Below are 21,605 nucleotides of genomic sequence, written 5' to 3'. Positions count from 1 at the left end.
CTGATCTAGGTAACCAGTTGCACCAACCTCTTGTACAAACGTTATAACTATAGACTCCGTCGGAGCGGCGTTGCAAGTCGACCTCGCCGCAGTCAATACGGCTGTGAATTCCCCCAACCTCTCTCCACCCACGGATACGCCAGCGTCACTCCTCCCAAAAGTGCAGCTGCGCCTGGACACCATCTCCTCTTTCATCCAGTCCTACAGCGACCTGATGACCATATCCAAGCACGCACATTGCCCGGCTACAGCTACCACCTCGGGCCCTATACCCCTGACCCGTCACAACTCACGCCAGGGGGTCCCAGGCCTGCAGGAAATACTATGCGAGGTGATGGCTATCATTGATACACCGATCAATGCTCCAGACGAGGTGATTGACGACGTCGCCGCCGGTTTTGGGTCCCTAAGCTTACTGCATGTATACAAATTCAACCCCGAATACTCCGAACGCTCCAAAATACACCGCTAAAAACCCTATACCTGCGTAAGCCTACAGGAACAAATCCAGGTGTCCACTTTCACCCAGGACGATGGCTATAATTTCATCCGCTGGGAGCCAATGTTTGAATTGGTGGAGCAGGTTATGCAGTGCCTGGGCATACCGCGAGGCGGGATATGCTCTGCAGGGGGTAGGTAGTAGGTACCTATGCTACCTACCTAGGTAGAACCGCATGGGAGGGAGACACGTCCAATAGCACGGGGACAGAAATTTCCGACGTCGATGCGTGCAGGTATACACAGGGTGTCGGGGCGCGAATGGGATTCCGCGTGCCCTGACGAGGGAGTATCCCATAGGTTATTCGGGGGGTTCCTGTGGTCAGGCCTCGACTTGCCATCCATCTTTTGATATCCACCTCGGTAGGCTGTAACTAGTGGAATGTATTTACCTGCCTGCCTAGAGTCCCGTAAGTGGCTGTGCGGTTACTAGTGGGTATCTACGCAATACATGGATGTCCGTCTACTTTTTCTGGAATATCCGTAGCCCGTACTATACCCTTCCAATTTATCTATGGTAGTTGACGGCGGCGAAGGAGAGGCTGATAAGTGTCCGTACGTACGTAGGCAGGGTCCACTCCTTTGAGAGCGACAGCGGTGACTGGGGATCTGGAAATATCCATTTTCTTCGCATGACCAGCATACTTGGGTTCCAGCCTCCATATGACCGAACACCTATTATCTGGAGATGGACCTCTGATGAGTACCATAGGTAAGCGCCGCGTCCTCATTGAGTTCCAAGGTTTGCGGGGTATACATCACAGGCCTGAAGACGATCCGAAAGAAGCGTCTGGACACAAGGTTGATTCCACCATTATCCGGCGCAGCACATGTCTACAACGTAGGTAAGAGGTCTATATAGCAATCCAATGCTGGTTCGCCAACTTATACTCTCATACGCGTGATGGCAACCGTAGGGCTCCGGATAGACGTGAGGTGGAACCCTAAATGCCGTCTTTCCACGTCATGACCCCCGTCATACCACTAATGGATGTACCTCTGTATATCTAGACCTCACTGGTAGCTCTGGTAGCTCTGGTGGCAGAATCATGAACGGGATTTAGGGGAGCTCCCGATTCCCCCTAACGACACGTAGCCTGCATTCTGCCACCCCTTCAGCACCCGGCCATCTATCGCCTACCTATACCAGCACAATGCGTTTCCTCAATTTCCTCGTCCCCCTTTTAACCGCGACTGCCTCTGCCGCCCTCCTCTCCAGCCTTTCCGACACTCACGGGGAGTCTGAAGTCGTCGAGATTACTTCGTCCGCCGCCCATATAGCAATCCACCTCCTATCGCCCGACAACAATATGCACTGCCACGTACGCAATCAAGCTCCCTATCCAGCCCCCACAGCGTCCTTGAACCCAACTGACGCACCTATCTATCCAGATAAGCGGCGGCACCTGTGGCAGCGGGTAAGCATCCATCCCATCCCAAAAGACCAGACTCCGCTTGCGTTTACTGTTCTGTTTGGTGCCGCCGTCGAGGGATAAGACTAACCCGCGGGCTAATGGCAGAACGCAATTCTGCGGCAAGACGCGAAACGGCAATAACATGTGCTGTGTACGTCCCATCTAGATATCCGCGCCGCGCCACTCCAGCCTACAACTCTCCCGCGTATTCCTGAACTTGTTCAATCTCCCCAACTCAACACGTGGCGAGGAACAGTTTTCTTGCCCCGATGCTGACTATAGTGTGGTCTTCTAGCTTATATGTTCGTGATCATAGACTTCGTCGAACGACTGGGGTTCGCATCCCTACGTACGGACAGCGAGTAGGCCTACCCTATTATAGTCGGGATGTGCCTCAGGCGAGTCTTGGAAATCTGGTCTATGGTATATTTCTCAAAAGACCGTGTAGGCATGATATGTAGGTGTCGGCGGAAAGGTAGCTGCGAGACCGGGGGATAGGAATGGGATTGTATGTAGTGCGGGTCTCTAATACGCGGTCGAATGCAAGACGGTACATCCATAATGCGGGCATTAGTCTACGTAGATAGTTGCTGAGTGTCAAGGTCCTATGCTATAAACCTCGGCTTTTTGCCTGGGCTTAGCTATTGTAGATAACAAGAATGGCCATCGATAAGGTAGGGGTACGCAAGGCTAACACGAGCCCCAGTATGAGATGAACCCCCGCTTGAAATTGCATGTATCAAAGATTCAAGAGCCATGGAGGAAACGAAAACCTACACAGTACGAGAGGAGAAAGATAATAGAAAAACATATGAATAGGTGAGGAGACAGATAGAGAATAACTGTAAAATATGGTCAGGTACGGGGGGTTTAAACCTCCAACGACCGCACAATAGCCGTATCAACCACATGCAAATCCTTATGGAATTTACACTCCTTATGCAAGCAGTACTCGCCATACGCACAGCGATGACCACTAATGCAATCAACGTCGCGGCAGTTCAGTCCATTAAAGCAGGGACTCGAGCGCGCAATCCACATCAGATCATTAAGCTCCTGCTTGCTGAGCTCAGGGCCGTGTTCATGGTTGCAGCTGCCGTATGTTGCGAGATTGTGGCAGAAGCCAAGCAGGTGGTACTGGTTGCAGAATTTGCGGCGCTTCAATGCGGTGACGGCTTCCTTGGACGAAATCTTGATGGGGCTGTCGACGCGCTGGTTGCGGGCGTTTAGGCAGACTAGGAGGCGGGGTTTGCTATTTGTTTTAGTGGTGATGGGTGAGGGCGTGACTGAGGGTGTAGCCGGGGCGGCCTTTGCGGCGGATGCCCAGTTGAAGAGCGGTGCTGGGGCTGGGGCTGGAACCAAAGACGGAGCCGGACCTGGAGCAGGGGTCGGTGTAGATACTGCTGCTATGGTTGGGATCTCTTGGACGATGGGCTGGGGCACCTTGGCTGGACGCTCTATCTTGGATGACATGAAGACGTCGGGGAAAGAGGTGATCTCAAAGGTTGCCGCTAGCTCGGCCATCTCGCGGGGAAACGGAGGGCCCTGGACAAGGGAAATCTTGGAGGATCCTCGATGGGGACCCAGAACCCGAGCATAGCCACTATCCGCTGAAGCACAAAAGATAATGCGCTGGCAATGGATGTTGTTCATGCCTTTCTCGAAATGTCCTGTGCGCTCGATTAGTCGCGTAATATGAGGTGGGTATATATGCAAAGGGCAGACGGACCTTTAATCTTCACATCAGCACACTCCTTTCCATCACCGGCATCAACAAAATCACACAGCGGACTCTCCATATTGAAACCACGTATAAAATTAGATAAATCTTCACCGGGGCGGAGGATGTTCGCTTCCCGGTAAACCTTGGCCAGACCCAGGACGTTCGCATAAACCCGAATACTGTAGCTAATGTTCGGGCTCGCTTCAGGGTCAATCTGCTTGATATGATCTTTAACTGCTTGGATAAGAGCTCGGGCGGCGTCATGTCCACCGTTCTTGCCGTCTTGTATGAACCGTTCGAGGAACTGAGGCTATGTTAGCGGGAGAAGCCTTCAAGAGGTTTTGGTGACCTACATTCATTCCATCTCCATCAACCAACACGGAAACAGAACTCAATTTACGCTAAGCAATGTCAGCATACCTACCATCAATCGATTGGGTAGTGTAAGGGATAAACCAACCTTCTCAGAAACCAAAGCATCCCGCTCGGCCTGATACCTGCGACTATCATCTCGGTAAGAGAAAGTAGCACGTTTCTGGGCATCAACCTCATCTTTCTCATGCTCAAGTTCCAGTTCCAGGTCTTTAATATAGTCAAAGAGACTCTGCAACGCGAAATGTCATTGTCAGCTCGTGTTGCCTCAAGCGGTCGGGGTGTCACAAGGCAGGCAAGCTGACCGTGATAATCTCGTCCTTGCTGCTCTCCGCCTTGCAGAGGTCGTCGTACTGACGCCTTAGGGTGATTGGATCAACCATATTGAGTCCCTGGGACTATGACTGAGTTGTGGGTCAGGAATGAGCGGAGTCGGAGTGGGGAAGAAGAAGCGAAGAATCCACAGATTCCCGAGAGCTGTGTTGGCGGCGCTAGGTCAGATCAGGCAGGTATCACGTGGTCGATTCGCCAAATAGAGAAAGTGCTATTGATCAGTCTTGGCGCTGCTCAAGCCGCAATAGACAAAACATATATCTCCGCAGTAAGAGCAAGAGAAGAACAAGAACTCAACCAGAAGAGAGGGCAGTTAGACAGGTCTATATAGACTCCAGAAGTCACAGTGAGAGCAATGTGAGGTCTGCGGCAATGCCAGACCTGCCGTAAATGCTTCGCTGTTCTACGCGCCGACTGCGCCACATTGACCAGGGTTTCTCACAGCCAATGCTCGCTTTGCCAGACACCGCCGCCACTGTATGCATCATATACGGTTACTTCGCAGTAGTGCGTCCTGGCCACTCATTTGTCACCCTCCAAGGGCTAGGTCGCGATAAAATGCGGCCTGTCATAACTCTGGACTGCGGTAGCCCTCATGTACAGGCACCTGCGCACTTGGCGCAACACCCCCGGTTAAATCCAAGTCTGCCTCGGCGATAAGCAGCAGACGAGGTTCGCAAGACTGACTACGCTGAGATTGGCAGATACTAGGTAGCATAAAGATAATAGGCACTGGACTAACTGTCTAATGGTTCCATACAAGGGGAGCTAGACCTATCATCTCCCGAGGTATACCCTAAGCTCCACGAGCCCAAAGATTCATTCTATCTCAGAACTACATAAACCAGAGCCAACTAGTGTAAACGTGGTAACTAGACAGATTTCATATAAAATGAAAGAAAGAAAGAAAGTACTTCAATTCAGAATCCCAAATCATCACGAAAATGCACAATACTCACATCCCCAGACCGCAGCCCAAACACGACAACATTCCCCTCAGCCGCAATAGGGGTCTCGAAGGCCTCCAAGTCCGGCGGTATAAAGAACCTTGGTGTCGCGCCCTTTCACAACCCAGTCCCTGTTGACCCAGACGGGCCAGTTCTTGCTGTCGTTAGACGCAAGACCACCGAACTCCACGGGAACTGGAATCGTCCCTATATTAGTGCGCAGGTAGTGGCCATCGGACGTGAAACGCATCTCCGTTATCCCGGGGCAAGGCAGCCCGCATGGCTTCCTGCGGAAACACAAGGACTGGAATTGAACTGACCGTCCGTCCGTTGTGGAAAATGGAATGGATTCCCCTTTGGTACGCGGGGTGATGGCCGTCGGATGTCAAACTCATCTTCGCTATCCCCCAACAGAGCAGCTCCAGTGTCTTCCTGCTGGTATTTATGGGGTAGAAGTGGATTGAATCTTCGTTTGATAGGGTAAAGAGACTCATACGAGGTGATAATGCGATCGCAATGGGACGCTGGCGATTATAAGGACTGGGGGCCCAGGGCGTGTCGTACAGCAGCTGCTGCCCTTTCACGGGGTCCCAGAAGCGCACCATTGGCGCACTCGAGGAGAGGGATACAAGGATATTCTTGCCGTTTGACCCACCGAAGCCGAGGCCCATCCACACCCGCGGTGGTACCAGTCTCGTCCAGGTGCGGGCATGTGTGATTGAATATCTCTTGCTTCGTCTGTGTGTTCCAGACCCTGATCTCGCCAAGATTAATGCCAGTCGCTAGCAGCGAGCCGTCGCGGGAGAATTCCAAGCACTGGCTAGCTCTGCTTGGGAGGCTATCGGCAACCTCTAAATCCAACTCACACTTTGTGATGTCCTAGATTTGGATAGGTCCACTGGACCAGGAGATGGCCAGTAGTCTGCCGTCGTCCGATTGTCTCATTTGACTGACTTCACTCTCGTACCCAGGTTTTACAGCGCGAAACGGCCCTTTCTTGTTGATACCCCAGAAGACTATTGTTTTGTCATCTGCGGCTCATACTAGCATCCCGTCATAATGGGTCAAAAACTGAACCAATTTAATTAGTTATTCATGACCTTGAAGGGTATAAAGTTGGTTTCCGGTGAGCGCGTCCCGGATGCTGATATCGGAGTTGGCAGATCCTGTAGCCACTCGAGATCTGTCCGCCGATATCATCGGAAGACCGTCCAAGCGTAACAAGGAACTGCCGCGTCGTAACATCCCAGATGTTGACCAACAATTCCACCATTACTAAGAGTCGGCTATCCGGGTTAAATACAACGACATCCACCCTTGTATAGCACCTGTAGTCAATGTGAATATCGCACGAAGTGGCCTTTCGCAGGTCGCGGAAAACCCCAACGGCGACAGCCCCCGAGAATGGCCTTTTCACTAAGGCCACGAAGCCTGGATATGGCAATCTTGGATTGTCTCAGAGCTGGGAGCCGCTGTTGAAACTCGAGAATATTATCAGTCAGCTTCCAAATACCCATTGTCCTGTCCGGACACCAAGAAGCAACAACATTTGCATCGGCCGAGACGAGGATCTCGCTGCTTAACCTCCAGCCAGGTCCACCAACTCGGCGCCAGTGTGGCTCGGTCGAAATCTTCCAAGCACTTATTCACGGCGTCCTCGTAATGGATAAGATTGTGTCGCTATCATTGGCAAAGACTACTGGCGTGCAGTGATCCTTATGATGGGGAAGCTGAGCTATCAACTCCCGAGTATAAGCTCATAAACAAGGACTAAACGCTTTGTAAGGAGTGCCAATCTATGTCTGTCAGGCGAAATAGTCATCGACGCAACCTCGTTGTTACGAGGAATGAGATGAATGTGCCCCAGAGTTTGACCGGAACGTGTCGCGTATACTGGCATGTCTTTCTCGGTGGTCTGTAGCGAATGACAGACTGTGACCGTCTGTGTCAGGCAAAGCTCATCCACTGAGCGCCGAAGAAACCACAGGCATCGGTTCCAGCTCCGCTCTGCACTGCCACGAGGGAGAAAGCTAATCTATTGACGTACGATGTTCCCGCATGCGGAGCGTACAGGCGTATTGGCGGGCGAGAAGACAAGGGCACTTAGATATATCTGACCAGGGGCATTGCTCATGATATACCGATTGCTCTGAGTTAACCTCAGGCGGCTTCCGACAAAGAAGACAAATTCAGGACATTTAGCAGCCAAGTTCATCACAGAAACCATGGCGTCTAGACCTTCGTCAATCTTGTCGAGTAATCGAGGGTCTCTAACCAGTGATCCGCGTATCTTTGTAATAAAACGCAAATGGCATCGTCGGACACAACATAATCCGCACGGCGCGCAAGATGCCGAACGAAGTAAAGGGAAGCATATGCTAGCTGCTGGTGTACACTGCGAGCCTTTGGCGTCTTTGTTATGTATCTTTCTAGTGGTGATGAGTGTATGTCGTGCTTAGCGTGCTCACGGTCGACCAGGCCAGTCCCGATGATACTTCTCCACCTCAATCTCAAGCTCTAGGATATCTTCCCAAGAGCAGCGAGACTTTCGATCTTCTTGTGCCCGTTGAGTTCGCTCTCAGGGAAACTCTGCTGGCGGTGGGCAACGTCAACGGCAAGCTTCCGTTTGTCATCCTGCGCTCCTAGCAACAATGGAAGGGATCTTGCCGACTCACATTTAGACGAAGGATCAGAGGACGAAACCGGTTCAGCTACTATGATTTTCTTGTTAGTGTGAGTAGCTTAACCCGCCCTTTCTCCCTCCTGAAATCTGTTCCCAAATCCATCCACTCTCTTCTCCAACAACATCACCTCCATGCTCACATCATTTCGCTGGCCAGATAGCACCCGTATCTTGCTATTGGTAAGCAATAGACCCCTGCACTGCCATTTTCATCTATATCGTGTTAGTTTCCGATCGAACACTGACACTTTCGCCAGTGCTTTCAGAAAGCCCACGGTGCTATCGAACCCAAAACCCGCCAACCCAAACAGAGTTCTGCACCTAAGCCGGCATAATGGAATACACCGATAGTTCTGCAAACTCTGAATACTCCACCGCCATCATTTGCGCTCTGCCCATTGAAGCCAAGGCCGGGCAAGCGATCTTCGATGAAACCTTTCACTCCGAGGGACCGCACACGTTGAGCATCCAGGAATCAAAGAGTGACATCTGCTCGTATACCGCAGGACGAATCGGCCCCCACAAAGTGCTCCTGATCCATATACCAGGTATGGGCAGAGTCAACGCTGCATCGTTCGGTCATAGTTCGTTATCGAGCATCAAGAAAATACAACTCGCATTGCTTGTAGGCATCTGAGGCGGCATTCTTAGCAAGCCCGACAATAATGAAATCCTGCTAGGCGACGTGATAATCTCATAAAATGTGGTGCAAATTGATTTCGGAAGACAATACACGGGCGGGTTCGTGTCGAAACACAACCGCGACGACAGTCTGGGCAGGCCGCGCCCGGAAACCAAAGGTTTTATAGCGAAACTTGAAGCAGGAAAACAATGTCTCCAAGCGAGAACGGCGAGTCACCTTGCCGCCTCCTTTCACGGGCTGGTCTACCCCGGTGCCGAGAACGACAAGCTCTTCAGCGCCGACTATTTGCACAAGCATCGAGGCCAGGGACTAGAATGTGATTGCCGACACGGTGACCATTCGTGTGAAATTGCCAAAGGCACCTCATGCCAGGTGTTAGGCTGCCACCCGGTCCATCCCCTCTCTCGCGAGCGACATGAAGAGACCAATACTCAGCCGCCCCTGCCTATTATTCAAATTGGCTCGATCGCATCGAGCGATACAGTCATAAAACTCGCTAGCCACCGCGACGCTATCGCTGCAGCGGAGGGGATCATCGCGTTCGAAATGGAAAGCGCGGGCATCTGGGACTGTCTGCCGTCCCTTGTGATCAGGGGCGTTTCTGATTATGCAGACAGCCACAAGAACAAGTATTGGCAGGAGTATGCGGCCGCGACTGCCGCTGCTTGTGCCAAAGCGGTCTTGAAAAGCTGGAATACGACCGGAACCCCGCGAAAAGCATACGCGCAGCAGCAGAATACTTAGTACAATAAGGGCAATACGAAGGTCATGAATTAGGCTGGGAACATGACATTCTCCGGAAACCAGACGATCCAGATGTGATTTGGGTGGTATGAGGAAGCGCTCAAACGAAATTTGGGGTTTTCTTTGTACCTACTAAATTTGCTTACACGGGCTAGTATCAACCATCTTGAACTAATTGATCTTGTTTGCCTATCTCTACCGTTCTTTAGTTGCCTCTCACGGCTAGGCCATCCATGCAGTTTAGAGCAGGAAATGTTGGAGAATATACAAGAGACAGGAACCTTAACTCTCTCATTGCCTCTAACTATGCATAACCAGCGCTTTAGTCTCAACCAGAGCGTGGAGTGCCCGGGCCTCTTTGCTAACTGCCAAGGTGGGCTAGGGCAGTCATCGACACGTGACCCCACCCGGAGGTAAGACATGGCGTTAAGAACCGGTGTCCGATTAAGGGAATCCTTCTGGACGTGTTCAACATTCAGCCTGATATCCCTCTATCGCAAACTGCTCGTATCGTCGGAGAGCGCCTCTTCCCCGGGTGACATCTGGCAATGTCAGGGCGGAGATAAGAGGCGGACACCCAGCAGGCCTCCCAAGGTCAGCGGCGGGGCCCCGCGTCCGGGGGTATAAATTCCGCTGGCTTTCCCAGGTAGGGATGGGGTGTCCCTTCCCTGTTATCAGTAAGTTCGCAAATATGACTAGAATCTGGTTCATCACAGGTTGCTCGTCTGGCTTTGGTCGCCAGATTGCCATCGCTGCGGCGAAGAACGGCGACACTGTAGTCGCTGTTTCACGCGATGCCTCTAAGCTCGACGATCTTGTGCCGCTCGGAATCATCCCCAAGGCTCTTGATATCACAGCAACTGATGCAGAGATCAAAGCCGTCGTTGACGAAGTCGAAGCTACCGTCGGACCCATCGACATCCTCGTCAACAACGCGGGATATATCCTTGAAGGAGCAATTGAAGAGTGCAGGTGAGTATATAGCCCCAACCTTATTTCTGAATACCCCGTGTCCTGACAAGTTACAGCCACGAAGAAATTCTCACACACTTCGACGTAAACGTCTTTTCCCAAATCCGGCTTCTACGAGCAGTCCTGCCCTTCATGCGCGCCCGGAAGTCGGGCGTAATTGCCAACATGGGCTCCATCGCCGGCTGGAGCGGACACCCCGCAGCAGGATTCTACTGCGCGTCAAAGGCCGCGATTGCAATGTACACCGAAGCCCTGCGCGCCGAACTCGCACCGTTGAACATCGACGTAACGTGCATCGAGCCGGGGTATTTCCGGACACAATTTCTGACGACGAGCGGTGGGCACAAGGTCACTGCTGCAAAATGCATCCCTGATCTGCACGCAGGGACGCAGGCGAATCGGGATGCGTTGGTAGCGTATAGTGGGCATCAGCCTGGGGATCCGGTCAAGGGGGCGAGGGTTATTGTTGAGGCGTTGACGAAGACGGGGCGCTGTGAGGGGCGTGAATTGCCGGCGAGGTTGGCGTTGGGACGGGATGCGATTGAGTCTATTGGGGCGAGTTTGCAGAGGGAGCAGGAGGTGTTGGATGGTTGGAGGGAGATTATTGCGTCGACGGATTGCGATGATGTTTAGGATAGGGCCATGGTATGGTATCAGAGTGATGGATTGAAGAGGACTACTAGGTGATATAGTAGGCTGCACTAGTGGATGAGGTTTATGGTATTATTTTAATAGAATGAGGTTATGCTAGGGCATTGTACGGGATGAAAACAGTGCAATAAAATCCAATGACTCCCTGTCTCTGGATCTACATCGCGATTAGGATTATGGTAGGGACGGAGAAACCTGTCAGCAAATTTTACCGCTGGGCCATAAAAACTAATTGGCTATGAAGCCTGTCCATATATACCAACAGAACCTTAGGTACTCCCGTATACCCAAGGACAAAAGCTATACTACTGCCGGATTATATGTCATAAACCTGACGATTAGATATGGCGTCGTGAGCGAGCTTCATATCACAGGAAAAAAAAAGGCACGGCTGTGGAATGTTTAATTCATGGCCCGATGTACGGCAGGTAAAACGCAAACTCAGAGCATAAGAGAAGGAACCGAAAAAGACAGCCCACACGGAGCAAGGTACATATGTAACAAAGAGCTGTAGCTGGCGGCCAGATCACGCTCCCTAACCCAATAGACATCTACATACAAGACATCCCCAACGCTAAACCTTCCTTTTGATACCCCCTGTTCAGCGACCGAAGGCTCCATGTGTGGCGCACCTGGCCCCAGCTCAGTCATGAACATATGCAGGTGCCTACCTAGGTAGGTAGACTCGCATCCCTCAACCGGTTCACATCCACCTCTCCACGATAGCCCGAAGACCCGAAGCCCCAACCCTCATGGTCTCCTTTCTCACAATTGCGCTCCGGGCTTCCCGTTTTGCCGGGGCAGGGGCATCCAGCTTTATCAGTGGTTTAAGTCTGCGGTTGGCGCGGGGGCGGGCAGTCGGGCCCCGCGCAGAACCAAGTTGCCACCTCTTGTCCGACTATAAGGAGCTCATTCTCGTTTTCGATGGTGGCAGGGGCGGGGCCTGGGCCTTGGGCGTCGCGTTCTATCCTGGTGGGATGGGGCGCGAGGATTGTGGAGGCAAGGGGATGCTTAACTTTACCTCATTCAACTTGGCAATCTTGCAAAGACATGGTAAGGGCGAAGAGGGGTCGTAGAGGCCAGGCCGGGGGTTACATGCGGTGGGAAGGGCCACGGCGGCGCAGATGAGCATGGCGGTGGTGATGAAGAGCTTCATACTGGGGCAGATGGGGGATGGCTAGAGGTTCCGGGTAAAGGCACACGATGTTGATGCAGATAGTGCAAATTGTAGGAGAAGTAAGGAAATAGTTGACAATGATCTCTAAGTCCTTTGGAGCTGGAATTCAGGGTGGCTTTATACCGCAGCTCCTCGGCGTATAAAGCTTGGAATACCATGAGCCGTTACGGACTTCTCAGCGCACCATGCCTGGGCAAGCTTTCCCGAGCATAATTCCCCTCCTGCCGTGTCCTTGATTCAGGCCAAACCCTGTTATAACAGCCTGCTTCGTGAACACCCGACCAGCCAGTAGCATCGCTCCGGACGCACCGACGGGTCGACCAGCTCATGCTCTCAAGGAGGTAGGCGAGTAGAGATTGCTAGACTTGCTGAGCTACCAATCCAAACCACGTCAATGTGCTGATGGAGGTAGATATTAAGAACACAACCAAACGTGCCTTGTCCTTAGTAGTAAAGGGTTGGAAACACCGGATGGGATGTGGCTAAGGTTACATACCGTCCACCAGGGCTTCCCAGTTTCGAGCGCGCGATCTACAGTGCGATCTACAGCGTCAGCTTACGTTGTATGCAGGGTACGCCTACCTAGAGCATGGGTTCCCTTTGCTGCTCGAGCTACCTACTTATTGCTAACGTGTTCGTGTCCCGGCTATCCTAATGTGATCAGCACCGTCATCCAAATTTGCGCTTATTAACCCCGATTGATTGATCCTATTGTGCAAGCTTGCCAAGGCTAACTTATCCTTATAAGAGTGTACAATTATTCTTCTTCCGTGGTTGGACTTTTGGCAATGCGTTCTGAGAGGGAAATCTTGTAGGCTGGATTTGTCTTCTCTAGACCCCGCGATGATCCTATACCGTGCCTTATATACCTTGTCGCTCCTTTCGAGTCCAATGCAGGTAATGCGGCCATGACGTGTTACTCGCTGTCGAGCGGATTATGACTAGCATGATCCCAGTAGCTAAGGCAATCTGAGTTAATGAGACGGCTGATCACATTCATGGTCTTCGCTTTTTTCGCCAATACCAGCCCGTCTGTAAGCGTATGCCGACGACGCAGCTGACGCAATATTGAATGATATTCTACGTGAAAGAATTGGCTTGGGATAATTCTTTGACTGGCTGTGTTTCCTTTCTATTACCTTGTTACCCATAGTGTATGGGATCGAGCACCAGCTGTCTTATTGGGTTAAGCGGCATGGTTAGCCATAGGCGACTTGAATGCCCGCAAGGAACTGATCTACATGACGGACACAAGATAGACTTGGGGGATCGTGGCGTTGCAGGACAAAGGCCTGTTAACATGTTTACTTTAGCTCGTGCACCACCACCACCACCTGCAGAAGGGGTCATGGTATAGTTTTCTGAGATACCCTCGCTTACATGTATTAACACCCCCGCGCCAAGCAACTCCCGCTTATGCATCTAGTAAGTGGTCATTGCCTTAAGGGGTAGACAGTATATCCAGTCCTGGGCCCGAGCGTAGCCCTCCCCACTCAGCAGGCCAGCTTGATCTTTCTTAGTCTGAAAACCCCATCTTAGCCTGAACTGCCCTTCCAGCGATCTTTGATTGTTACTCTTACTTCCTCCTTCTTTCGCACATTCAGAACCTCATTACTCCTTCACAATGGGCACCACAGCCAGATACCAGGATCTCTACGAACACGATAGTGGCTCGGAGGCGCTGCTCAACAGCACCGACCGGACAATTCACGCACGAGAAAGACCCAGGCACGCCGTGTGGCAGTATCTTCTCTACACGGCCTTGGTTGTCAGTGTCCTGATAAATATCCTCTGGCTCGTTGATACATTCCAACACGCGAAAGACATCCGTATCCCTAGTCCGATTTTCTGTATGCCCGTCCATTTTGTTTTGTGTCTGCCATTCATATATCATACCATACCTAACCAGAGCCTTTGAAGCTCCCGCGAACAAAATAATAGAATACAAGACCCAGACCTTCTCCAGCGGCTTCGGCGGTCCAAAGACGCCCTACATAGGCCCTCCAACTGACGCCTACGACAAAGCCTGGGAAGACCTGTATAACTGTACGCAGCGTCTCTTCCCCGTATCTTGACACTTTAACAGTTGATGACTACAGATGGAATCATCAAAATCCCCAAGTCCGACGCCGCCCAAGTCATAAACCACACCCTCCCACTATCAACTGAGCCCGGTCAATATGTCGTGGAGATCGATGTCTTCCACCAACTCCACTGCCTGGTACGTCTCCCCTTTCCTCCCCTTCTTCACTACACATAATCCTAACAAACTCCCAGCACCACCTCCACAAAAAAGCCTGGGGCCACGACATGGGCGTGAACATGAGCGACCCCAAGATCGCTCACGCCTTCTGGACGCATCTCGACCACTGCTCCGAGTCACTGCGCCAGAGCCTCATGTGTTCAGCTGATGTGTCGACAATCCACTGGCTGTGGTCGGAGACGTATCAGCGCTGGCAGGCGGACGGGCGGGTCGTGCATACGTGCCGTGATTTCGAGCGTATTCGGGACTGGGCGTTTGAGCGCACGGCGGGGGTCGTGGATTTTGAGACTTGGGTTCCGGATCCGTTGAGGGGGGAGGTTTGATTGGGTCATGACGTTCTCTATACAGATGATGAGAGTGAGGATTAGGTGCGTAGGTACTGGTAGGGTTTGGTAGATAGGTTCATAAAAATAGTCTTAATAAGGTCTGGCTCTTCGCCCTAATCGATCTAAATTCAACCATCAACGCTTAGGGATTCTGACCGCGCCCTTGACCGTCTCATTTAGGCACGGTGCTACGCAACCATGTCTTCACTGCAGGTGGATGCCAAACCCTCTCAGAGCCTTGAATCAGTCAATCAAAATGCTCGCCATACGCCATACCTGGGCTAGATGGCGCCCATGGTTGAACGATTGCGGATACGCTCCCGTTTCCCGCTCCCGCATACGCTTACGCCCGGGCGCCACCCGTAGGTACAATAGGGTAGGGCTTAAGATCATGTACGGTGAACGAATCACCCGCTGCAGCTCACTCACAGGCTCATCATTACGCCCATCTCCACCAAATGTGGCGGCAGATCGAACGGGAAGTATGTCTCTGAAACGGACAGCCTAAGGTACAGGCACCTAATGAGGGAGACCTCCATAAGGACGTATGACTGATCAGGCGGGCGACAGCATGCGTAAGCGTATGGTACTTGGCCTCCAACACAGTTTCATTGCGGTCAGAATGCGATAGTGAAGTGAGCGGGAACCCGGGTATAAAGAGCGTGGTGCTACTCGGAGGCATGATTAGGTACGACATCCCATCTGCCACAAGCGCGACCTTCTACACAGCCCGCCCCAGCCGCTCTTCCAAGTGCCCTGCCCCAGCTCGTCTCCATCAGCTATTATATCCCCATAGTCTAAACTCGCACCTGCTTTCGATTCCAGTCAAAATGAAGCCGTTCATCGCTGCCCTCGTGTTCTCTGGAGTCGCGCTGGCTCTTCCAGCTGTATGTCCACTCTTTACACTACCTATTGCCCTTCATCGCTCTGATTCAAGCATTTTCCGAGTAAGGTATTCTAACCAGCCACAGGCGCCCGACAACGAGGCAACCCGCGACGTAACCGTTGAAGCCGCCAACTTCTACACCGAGTTTGGATGGCAAGGCAACGGCAAGCGTGATACCGCGACTGCTGCCGAATCCACAAAAGACGAAGAGGACAGCGAGGTCACTGTCGAGACCGCCAACTTTTATACCGAGTTTGGCTGGCAAGGAAATGGAAAACGAGATACCGAGGCCGCTGACAAGGCTACCGTGGAAGCTGCCAATGGGTACACTGAGTTTGGGTGGGTTGGTAATGGTAATTAGGGTTTTTGGCACTGGGTCATTGCGGGCAAGCTAGATGGAGAATTGATGGCACCAAGCGTCCCACAACCTGGGCTAAACAACTTGGAATGGGCAATGCTTTGCTCGCTTGACAGTAGATAGAAACTTTTGGTATTATTAGAGCAGTCAAGCTATAATGTTAGCTATCTAGTACATGCATATGCTTCTATCTTTGACTTTGTGCGCCATCCATTCTCCAGGCTTTGAGAGATATCAATCAATTTACTTGACCTTGTGCCTGTCCCATACCATACTTTAACATCCTCCCAGCCCCAATAGAGGAACGCGACAATCCGTCGGATGTCATAGCTAGGCCGCGCTCGGGTATGCGGTTGTAACTGCAGCCCTGGCAGCCCTCTCCAGCCCTAACCCGTTAGTCAGCGGGTCTCGGAATTGGATGGGCTGTAGATTCTAGTGCAAGAAAAGGAAGTGCGGTACTATTGCAAGGAATGACGTCCAAGAATGGCCACTGTCGATATTCTGATGCCGGGTCTTGAGGGCACGCAGTTGCATCTATAGCACCCCAGACCCATGACACTAGTCCAATCAGGCAGGCAAACCATCTCAGGTAGTAGGTCTAGATCTCATGACTTTGGGTACGGAGATGCAAACTTGTGATTTGTTGCGCCGGGAATATGTTATAGGCATCTTGTTGTGGGGATGTCCATCTCGGCGTCGCCGAGATCATCGGCATCAAGAACAAAAAGAGAGAGATCTCCGAGCAAGGGCACCGAGAAGTGTGGGGTTGTACCCGGGAGTGTGTTTCAGCATGTGCCAGGCGGCCCTGGCCGACACTACATACTTTGTTCGTAGGCGCGAAGTATAAATGCTTTGGACGATGAGCAGCAGTGTGTCCGCAGCATCAGAAATCACCATGAAGCTCTTTTCCCTAACGACGGCTCTGTTAGGCCTCTCCTGCGTGACATCAACCCTAGCAGCCAAGTCTTTTGCAGGTTCTAACTTGTACTATGCGGCTGGCTTGACAGATGATCAATCAACAACCCTCCTGAAAGGTCTCCAGAGTGCCGGCGTCAAAGTCCTGCGTGTCTGGCTGGATGGTAAACCCGTCCACACTTACCATTCCTCCTTCTTTCGCAAACTTATACTAACCCCTACCCAATTACAGGCCAATCTGGAACCACCAAAGGAACCCCCATAACCCCCTTCCCAAGCCTGCAATCCTCCAGCCCAGAGGCAAATGCCTACGACGACACAGTCCTCAATCGACTGGACGACTTCATGGCCAAAGCACACATTTACGGCATCAAGCTCCTCATCTCACTCCACAGCTACAACGCCCTCGAAGCAGGGTCCGACTTCTACGGGAAATGGTACGGCACAGGTAGCTTCTATACGGACACCAACGCAATGCAGTACTTCAAAGAGCGCATCGCGCATGTTCTGGCCCATGTGAACCCCAATAATGGCAAGACGTGGGCGGAGAGCGATGAGTATATCTTTGCCTTTGAAACGCAGAATGAGGCTATGCATCCGCTGGTACGTTGAATTTGTTTCACTTAACTCTCCTTCAGTTGAACCCGAATATGAGAAGGAGGAAAGGCTAACATGATACGGTAATCCAGGGGAACCCCTCCGCCCTAGCAACCTGGCAATGCACCATGGGCCAAGCAATCCGAGACAACCTTTCGACCTCAAACATCCTCGTCACAACGGGCGGTGGCTCGTACCTCGCTACCTCGCTGCTAGACGCGTACTTCACCTGCGACGCACTAGACGTCCTCGCAATCCACGCCTACGGGATATCCGATTTCGACACCGACACGTTGAAAACCTACGCCACTCGCGCAAAGACCGCCGGCAAGAAACTCATAATGCAGGAATGGGGCGCGTGCTACACGGACGCAAAGAACAATAACTGTCATGGTGGGACTGCGCTGGATTCGGCTACGAGAGATGGAAATATCAAGCAGTGGGCGGCGAGTATTGATGCCGCTGGTATACCCTGGTTTTACTGGCAGGTTCTGCCAAATGCGGATCCGCATGAGGGGTGGGATTACGAGGTGGGCATTGGAGGTGAGAATTGGGAGGCGTTGAAGAGCGCGGCGCTGGCTGCGGGGGCTGTGGAAGCCGAATTTGATTTTGAGAAGTATCTGCTGTGAAGAGTGGATGGGGGTCTTGGAATTAGTCGGATAGATATGATAGGCTCATCCTGAAGGTACCCTGACTATATCAACAGCAGTGTATGCTTTACGTCAAGGTATTGACCCTTAACATGGGCAACTGTACGCCATCTTTTGAAGGACGACAGGTTGCGCTTGGAGTAAAACTTATTTATTCTCCTGCACTTATCATATCTCCCGTTCTGCAGCAAATCACCACAGCCGCTGCCCCTATGATGAAGTATAGTCAGTCCCTTTGAAACCTGCATTCCTGTATTACTTCGCGGCAGCAAACACCCTCCCCAAGATCTCAACAACCTCACCCACCACAAAATCAGGGCAATCCTTCTGCACAAAATGCCCAGCGCCCTCCGCAATAACCGGGCCCTTTGCTCGATCACTATCCGTAATCTTCACAAGACCCTCATTATACCTCTGCCAGAACGGATTGACGTATTTCATGCTCAGCTCAACGGGAAATCCCATCCTCGTGCTCTCCTGCGCGAAGGTCTCGAAATCATGACCCACGACAGTCACGAAGGGGCCTTTGCCATCCCTTCCTTCGAGAACCGGTCCGTCGCTGTCCGGCAGCAGCGAGGGGAGATTTGCGCGGGAGAGTCCTTCTGCCTTTCCGCCTGCGCCTTCGACCGGGTGGAAGATAGCTCGGACTCTTGTCCGTGTTGTGCGCAGGATTTCTTCCGTTATATTCTCTGGCAACGAACTGGCATCGTAGTCAGGACTATCCGGGTCCGGGAATATCGAGACAAAGTCTGAGTTTGCGAGGACGCTATCGAGGAGGACTAGGCCCGCAACAGTGCCGGGGTACTCCTGCGCATAGAGCCGTGCCAGGGCGCATCCGATTGAGTTTCCAACTAGGACAAGGTTCACATCGTCCACGTTTTCATACCCGAGTTTCTCGGCGGCGATTTGGATTATCAATTGCCGCAGGTCCTTAATAACGGCAATACAGTCATGGCTCTCTGGATTCTCGGGGTCCCGGTCTGTGCTCGCGCCCTGGCCGTAGCGGTCGTAGGTTAGGATTGCGGGGAGGTCGATGTCACTGCGTTCTTTGAGGGCTGCAATCACAGGGAACCAGCCAGCTTGTGGGAGGCCGAGGCCGTTGAGGAAGACCAGCAGGGTGTGTTTCGTGGATGGGGAGGCCGAGGTTGCGGGGTGGAATGTGTATGCTAGCCGCGCAGTTGATTTGGTGCTTAGGGTTATGGTTTGGAGGTTCGCCATTGTGTATCAAGTGCCTTTTCGTGCGTTAAGCTCTATTTCGGAGGGTAAGAGGGTTTTGTGCTCAAATGATGAATATATAAAAACTATGAGAAGGCGGCTTGGGAGGAGAGGCATGCCTGACCTTTATAGCAAATGTTCAGCTGAGCTCAGCCCTAGGCATCCGATAAGCACTAATGCCGCAGATATTAAACATGTTGTATCCATGTAAACGAATTGTCCTATCAGAAACTTTAACCGAATGAAGCATCGTTTGCTAAGCCTCAGTGCTAGGCTTGTTCCAGCTAGTGCAGGCTTCCAAGGTCATCATATCTTAAGCTAACGAGTCAGGACATCTCCATGCCCGGTTTGTACTTCTCAGCTCAGCTCAGCTTCAGCTTCCATGCGGTTAGTTTACATTGGTGCTGGCTTAATTCCCACCTAAGTATTGGCAATCCTCCGACATGGTGTAGAGGAACCCGGTAGACCCAAACCTAAACAACCACCCCATCCACCTTCCTCTCCAGATTATACTCTGTCTCACTACTTTCCAACCCCCCAGACAGCAGGTAATCCACAGAAATATTCCTCCTGGGCACCAAGTTCCCCTCATCATGCGGAATATACTTCGGAAACGCCTCATTGATCTGCCGCAGCACCGCCCAACCCGCCTGCGAATCCGCATCATACGTCCTCACCCCAGCGGTATCAAACCCCTCCTGCTCAATATCAAGACTAAAATAAAGCATAGGCCTTTCCTCAAAGCTCGTCTCGGCACTGATATCAGCAACGACCTGCGCAAACGGACTCGTCACAAAACTATATCCCACCGCCGCAACGAAGCTCCACGCGCCCGCGATATTCGAGTAATGAGACACAGCGCCCGTGTTCGCTTCAGCGCCCTCCCACCATAGATACCTGTTGTCGCCGCGATCACCCATGTAGGGAAAGGGTCCGATGTGGAAATTCTCGGCCTGCGCTTGCATGGGGAATGTCATTGACGGATAAGAGTGCTCGCCGCATTCGAGGAGCCCGACACGGCCGTGGGATGATGTTATTACTTTTAGCTGGTCGATGCTCCCATCGCTGAAGATGTCGCGTTCTGAGCCGGAGGGGCGCAGTTTGTGTCGGAAGATGAGAGTATCGCCGAGAGGGGAGATTAGGGCTTGTGCCATGAAGAGGTTGTCGGCTGAGCGTTGGGCGAAGGATAATGCGGCGTAGAGGTGCGTTTCTTTGATGGTGGTGATCAGGCGTGTCCATTCGGGGCTGCCGACCACTAGCGCGTTCGCGATGTAGGCTGGGAGGTGAGTATGTGTCCAGTTGTTGTAGCTGGAGCCTTTGGGGAAGCTATCACCGTGGAGTGATGTCAGTATAGGTAGGAAAAGCAAGCGGCGGGGAAAGGGAATTCAGGGTAAGGGAAGGTTTACCCAGGGAACCACAGCTCAGGAAACGTAATCCAGTTAGCGCCGTTATCCTTGGCTTCGTGCATGTACTCGATAGCCTTATCGATGGAAGAGTTCAGGTTCGGCATGACGCCGGTCCAGTTGTAGCTGTATATCGGCAGGGGCCAGTCGGGCGGAGGCGCCCTGACCATGGCCATGGTGAGGTTGGTATTTTTGCTCGCGGTAGCGGCTTGGGTAGAGAGTGTATGGAGTGCGAGATTGGCGAGCGGAGCGAGACTTAGATGCATTTTTGCTGGGGGGGTTTCTTGAATAGAGAGATGCTGCGCAGTGGTGTCTGAAGATAGGTATGATGGTAGTAGTAGGTAGGAGCTGCAGCTGCAGACTTCTTATACCCGGGTCATTCTGATAACAGTCGAAGCTTTAGGGTCTTACGCAACCGCATAAATGGCTATCTGTGGGGATAGATAACATGATACCCCTTGACGTATCCAACTCTCAAGATGAGCTATGAATGTCGGGGGCCTACTGCCAACACCCATGAGGGCTCGTGTCACGGTGAAGGCACGTACCTCATCAATGATTGATACCAGCACGATATTACGGTATGCAAGCCCTTACCATGCCACCGTATGTAATACGAAAGAGATGTTATCATTTCGGGATCTGGTGAACCGCCCCGATTTCGGACCGTATCTCGGGGTTTGCTTTCAATCCCCTGGATGCTTAGCTCTACCTACTCATACGTCAAGCAAGGAAGCCTGGCCTACACGGTAACAGGACGGAATAAGGAAGACAGTTCCACGATTCAGTAACAAGCTCGTTTACATCCCCATGTCTCTGGTTGGTTCTCGTACC

The 21,605-nt window shown here is 52.0% G+C and overlaps 7 protein-coding genes across 7 annotated transcripts; 4 read left to right on the top strand and 3 right to left on the bottom strand.

Moving 5' to 3' along the window:
• Positions 1-2,454: 2,454 nt before the first annotated feature.
• On the bottom strand, positions 2,455-4,594 carry BDW74DRAFT_154604 (CCCH zinc finger DNA binding protein). The gene is made up of 5 exons (XM_073724707.1): positions 4,314-4,594; positions 4,097-4,240; positions 3,990-4,037; positions 3,643-3,940; positions 2,455-3,583 (listed from the first exon to the last, which is right to left on the bottom strand). Exons 1-5 carry the CDS (start codon positions 4,389-4,391, stop codon positions 2,784-2,786), a joined length of 1,368 nt encoding a protein of 455 aa, XP_073583042.1. The 5' UTR covers positions 4,392-4,594; the 3' UTR covers positions 2,455-2,783.
• A 3,711-nt stretch (positions 4,595-8,305) lies between these two features.
• On the top strand, positions 8,306-9,358 carry BDW74DRAFT_185634 (uncharacterized protein; the record flags this gene model as incomplete). Its single annotated transcript, XM_073731074.1, has 3 exons — positions 8,306-8,596; positions 8,652-8,656; positions 8,698-9,358. The coding sequence occupies 3 exons, from the start codon at positions 8,306-8,308 to the stop codon at positions 9,356-9,358; spliced, it is 957 nt and encodes a 318-aa protein (XP_073583041.1).
• A 691-nt stretch (positions 9,359-10,049) lies between these two features.
• BDW74DRAFT_168369 (uncharacterized protein) lies at positions 10,050-10,963 on the top strand (the record flags this gene model as incomplete). The annotated part of the gene is made up of 2 exons (XM_073726811.1): positions 10,050-10,330; positions 10,387-10,963. The coding sequence occupies 2 exons, from the start codon at positions 10,050-10,052 to the stop codon at positions 10,961-10,963; spliced, it is 858 nt and encodes a 285-aa protein (XP_073583040.1).
• A 2,819-nt stretch (positions 10,964-13,782) lies between these two features.
• Positions 13,783-15,994, top strand: BDW74DRAFT_178898 (oxidase ustYa family protein; the record flags this gene model as incomplete). The annotated part of the gene is made up of 5 exons (XM_073729313.1): positions 13,783-14,008; positions 14,079-14,204; positions 14,258-14,379; positions 14,436-14,738; positions 15,719-15,994. The coding sequence occupies 5 exons, from the start codon at positions 13,783-13,785 to the stop codon at positions 15,992-15,994; spliced, it is 1,053 nt and encodes a 350-aa protein (XP_073583039.1).
• An 892-nt stretch (positions 15,995-16,886) lies between these two features.
• BDW74DRAFT_178897 (glycoside hydrolase superfamily) lies at positions 16,887-18,132 on the top strand (the record flags this gene model as incomplete). The annotated part of the gene is made up of 3 exons (XM_073729312.1): positions 16,887-17,070; positions 17,139-17,509; positions 17,596-18,132. 3 exons carry the CDS (start codon positions 16,887-16,889, stop codon positions 18,130-18,132), a joined length of 1,092 nt encoding a protein of 363 aa, XP_073583038.1.
• Positions 18,133-18,137: 5 nt separating this feature from the next.
• BDW74DRAFT_154601 (alpha/beta hydrolase) lies at positions 18,138-19,438 on the bottom strand. The gene has a single exon (XM_073724706.1). The coding sequence runs from the start codon at positions 19,369-19,371 to the stop codon at positions 18,409-18,411; it is 963 nt and encodes a 320-aa protein (XP_073583037.1). The 5' UTR covers positions 19,372-19,438; the 3' UTR covers positions 18,138-18,408.
• Positions 19,439-19,841: 403 nt separating this feature from the next.
• On the bottom strand, positions 19,842-20,947 carry BDW74DRAFT_178895 (uncharacterized protein; the record flags this gene model as incomplete). The annotated part of the gene is made up of 2 exons (XM_073729311.1): positions 19,842-20,694; positions 20,775-20,947. 2 exons carry the CDS (start codon positions 20,945-20,947, stop codon positions 19,842-19,844), a joined length of 1,026 nt encoding a protein of 341 aa, XP_073583036.1.
• Positions 20,948-21,605: the final 658 nt, after the last annotated feature.

The sequence above is a fragment of the Aspergillus multicolor genome (genome assembly GCF_047715735.1).
Source record: "Aspergillus multicolor strain CBS 133.54 unplaced genomic scaffold BDW74scaffold_15, whole genome shotgun sequence".
NCBI lineage: Eukaryota > Fungi > Ascomycota > Eurotiomycetes > Eurotiales > Aspergillaceae > Aspergillus > Aspergillus multicolor.
The sequence above is the reverse complement of the archived record's forward strand: the minus strand, read 5'-3'. Positions and strand labels throughout refer to the sequence as shown.

Coding starts and splice junctions, on each gene's coding strand:
- BDW74DRAFT_154604 (XM_073724707.1), bottom strand. CDS start 4,391: ATGGTTGATCCAATCACCCTAAGGCGTCAGTACGACGACCTCTGCAAG. Junction 4,038..4,096: donor ATGCTTTGGTTTCTGAGAAG/GTTGGTTTATCC, acceptor GACATTGCTTAG/CGTAAATTGAGTTCTGTTTC. Junction 3,584..3,642: donor TGCTGATGTGAAGATTAAAG/GTCCGTCTGCCC, acceptor TCGAGCGCACAG/GACATTTCGAGAAAGGCATG.
- BDW74DRAFT_154601 (XM_073724706.1), bottom strand. CDS start 19,371: ATGGCGAACCTCCAAACCATAACCCTAAGCACCAAATCAACTGCGCGG.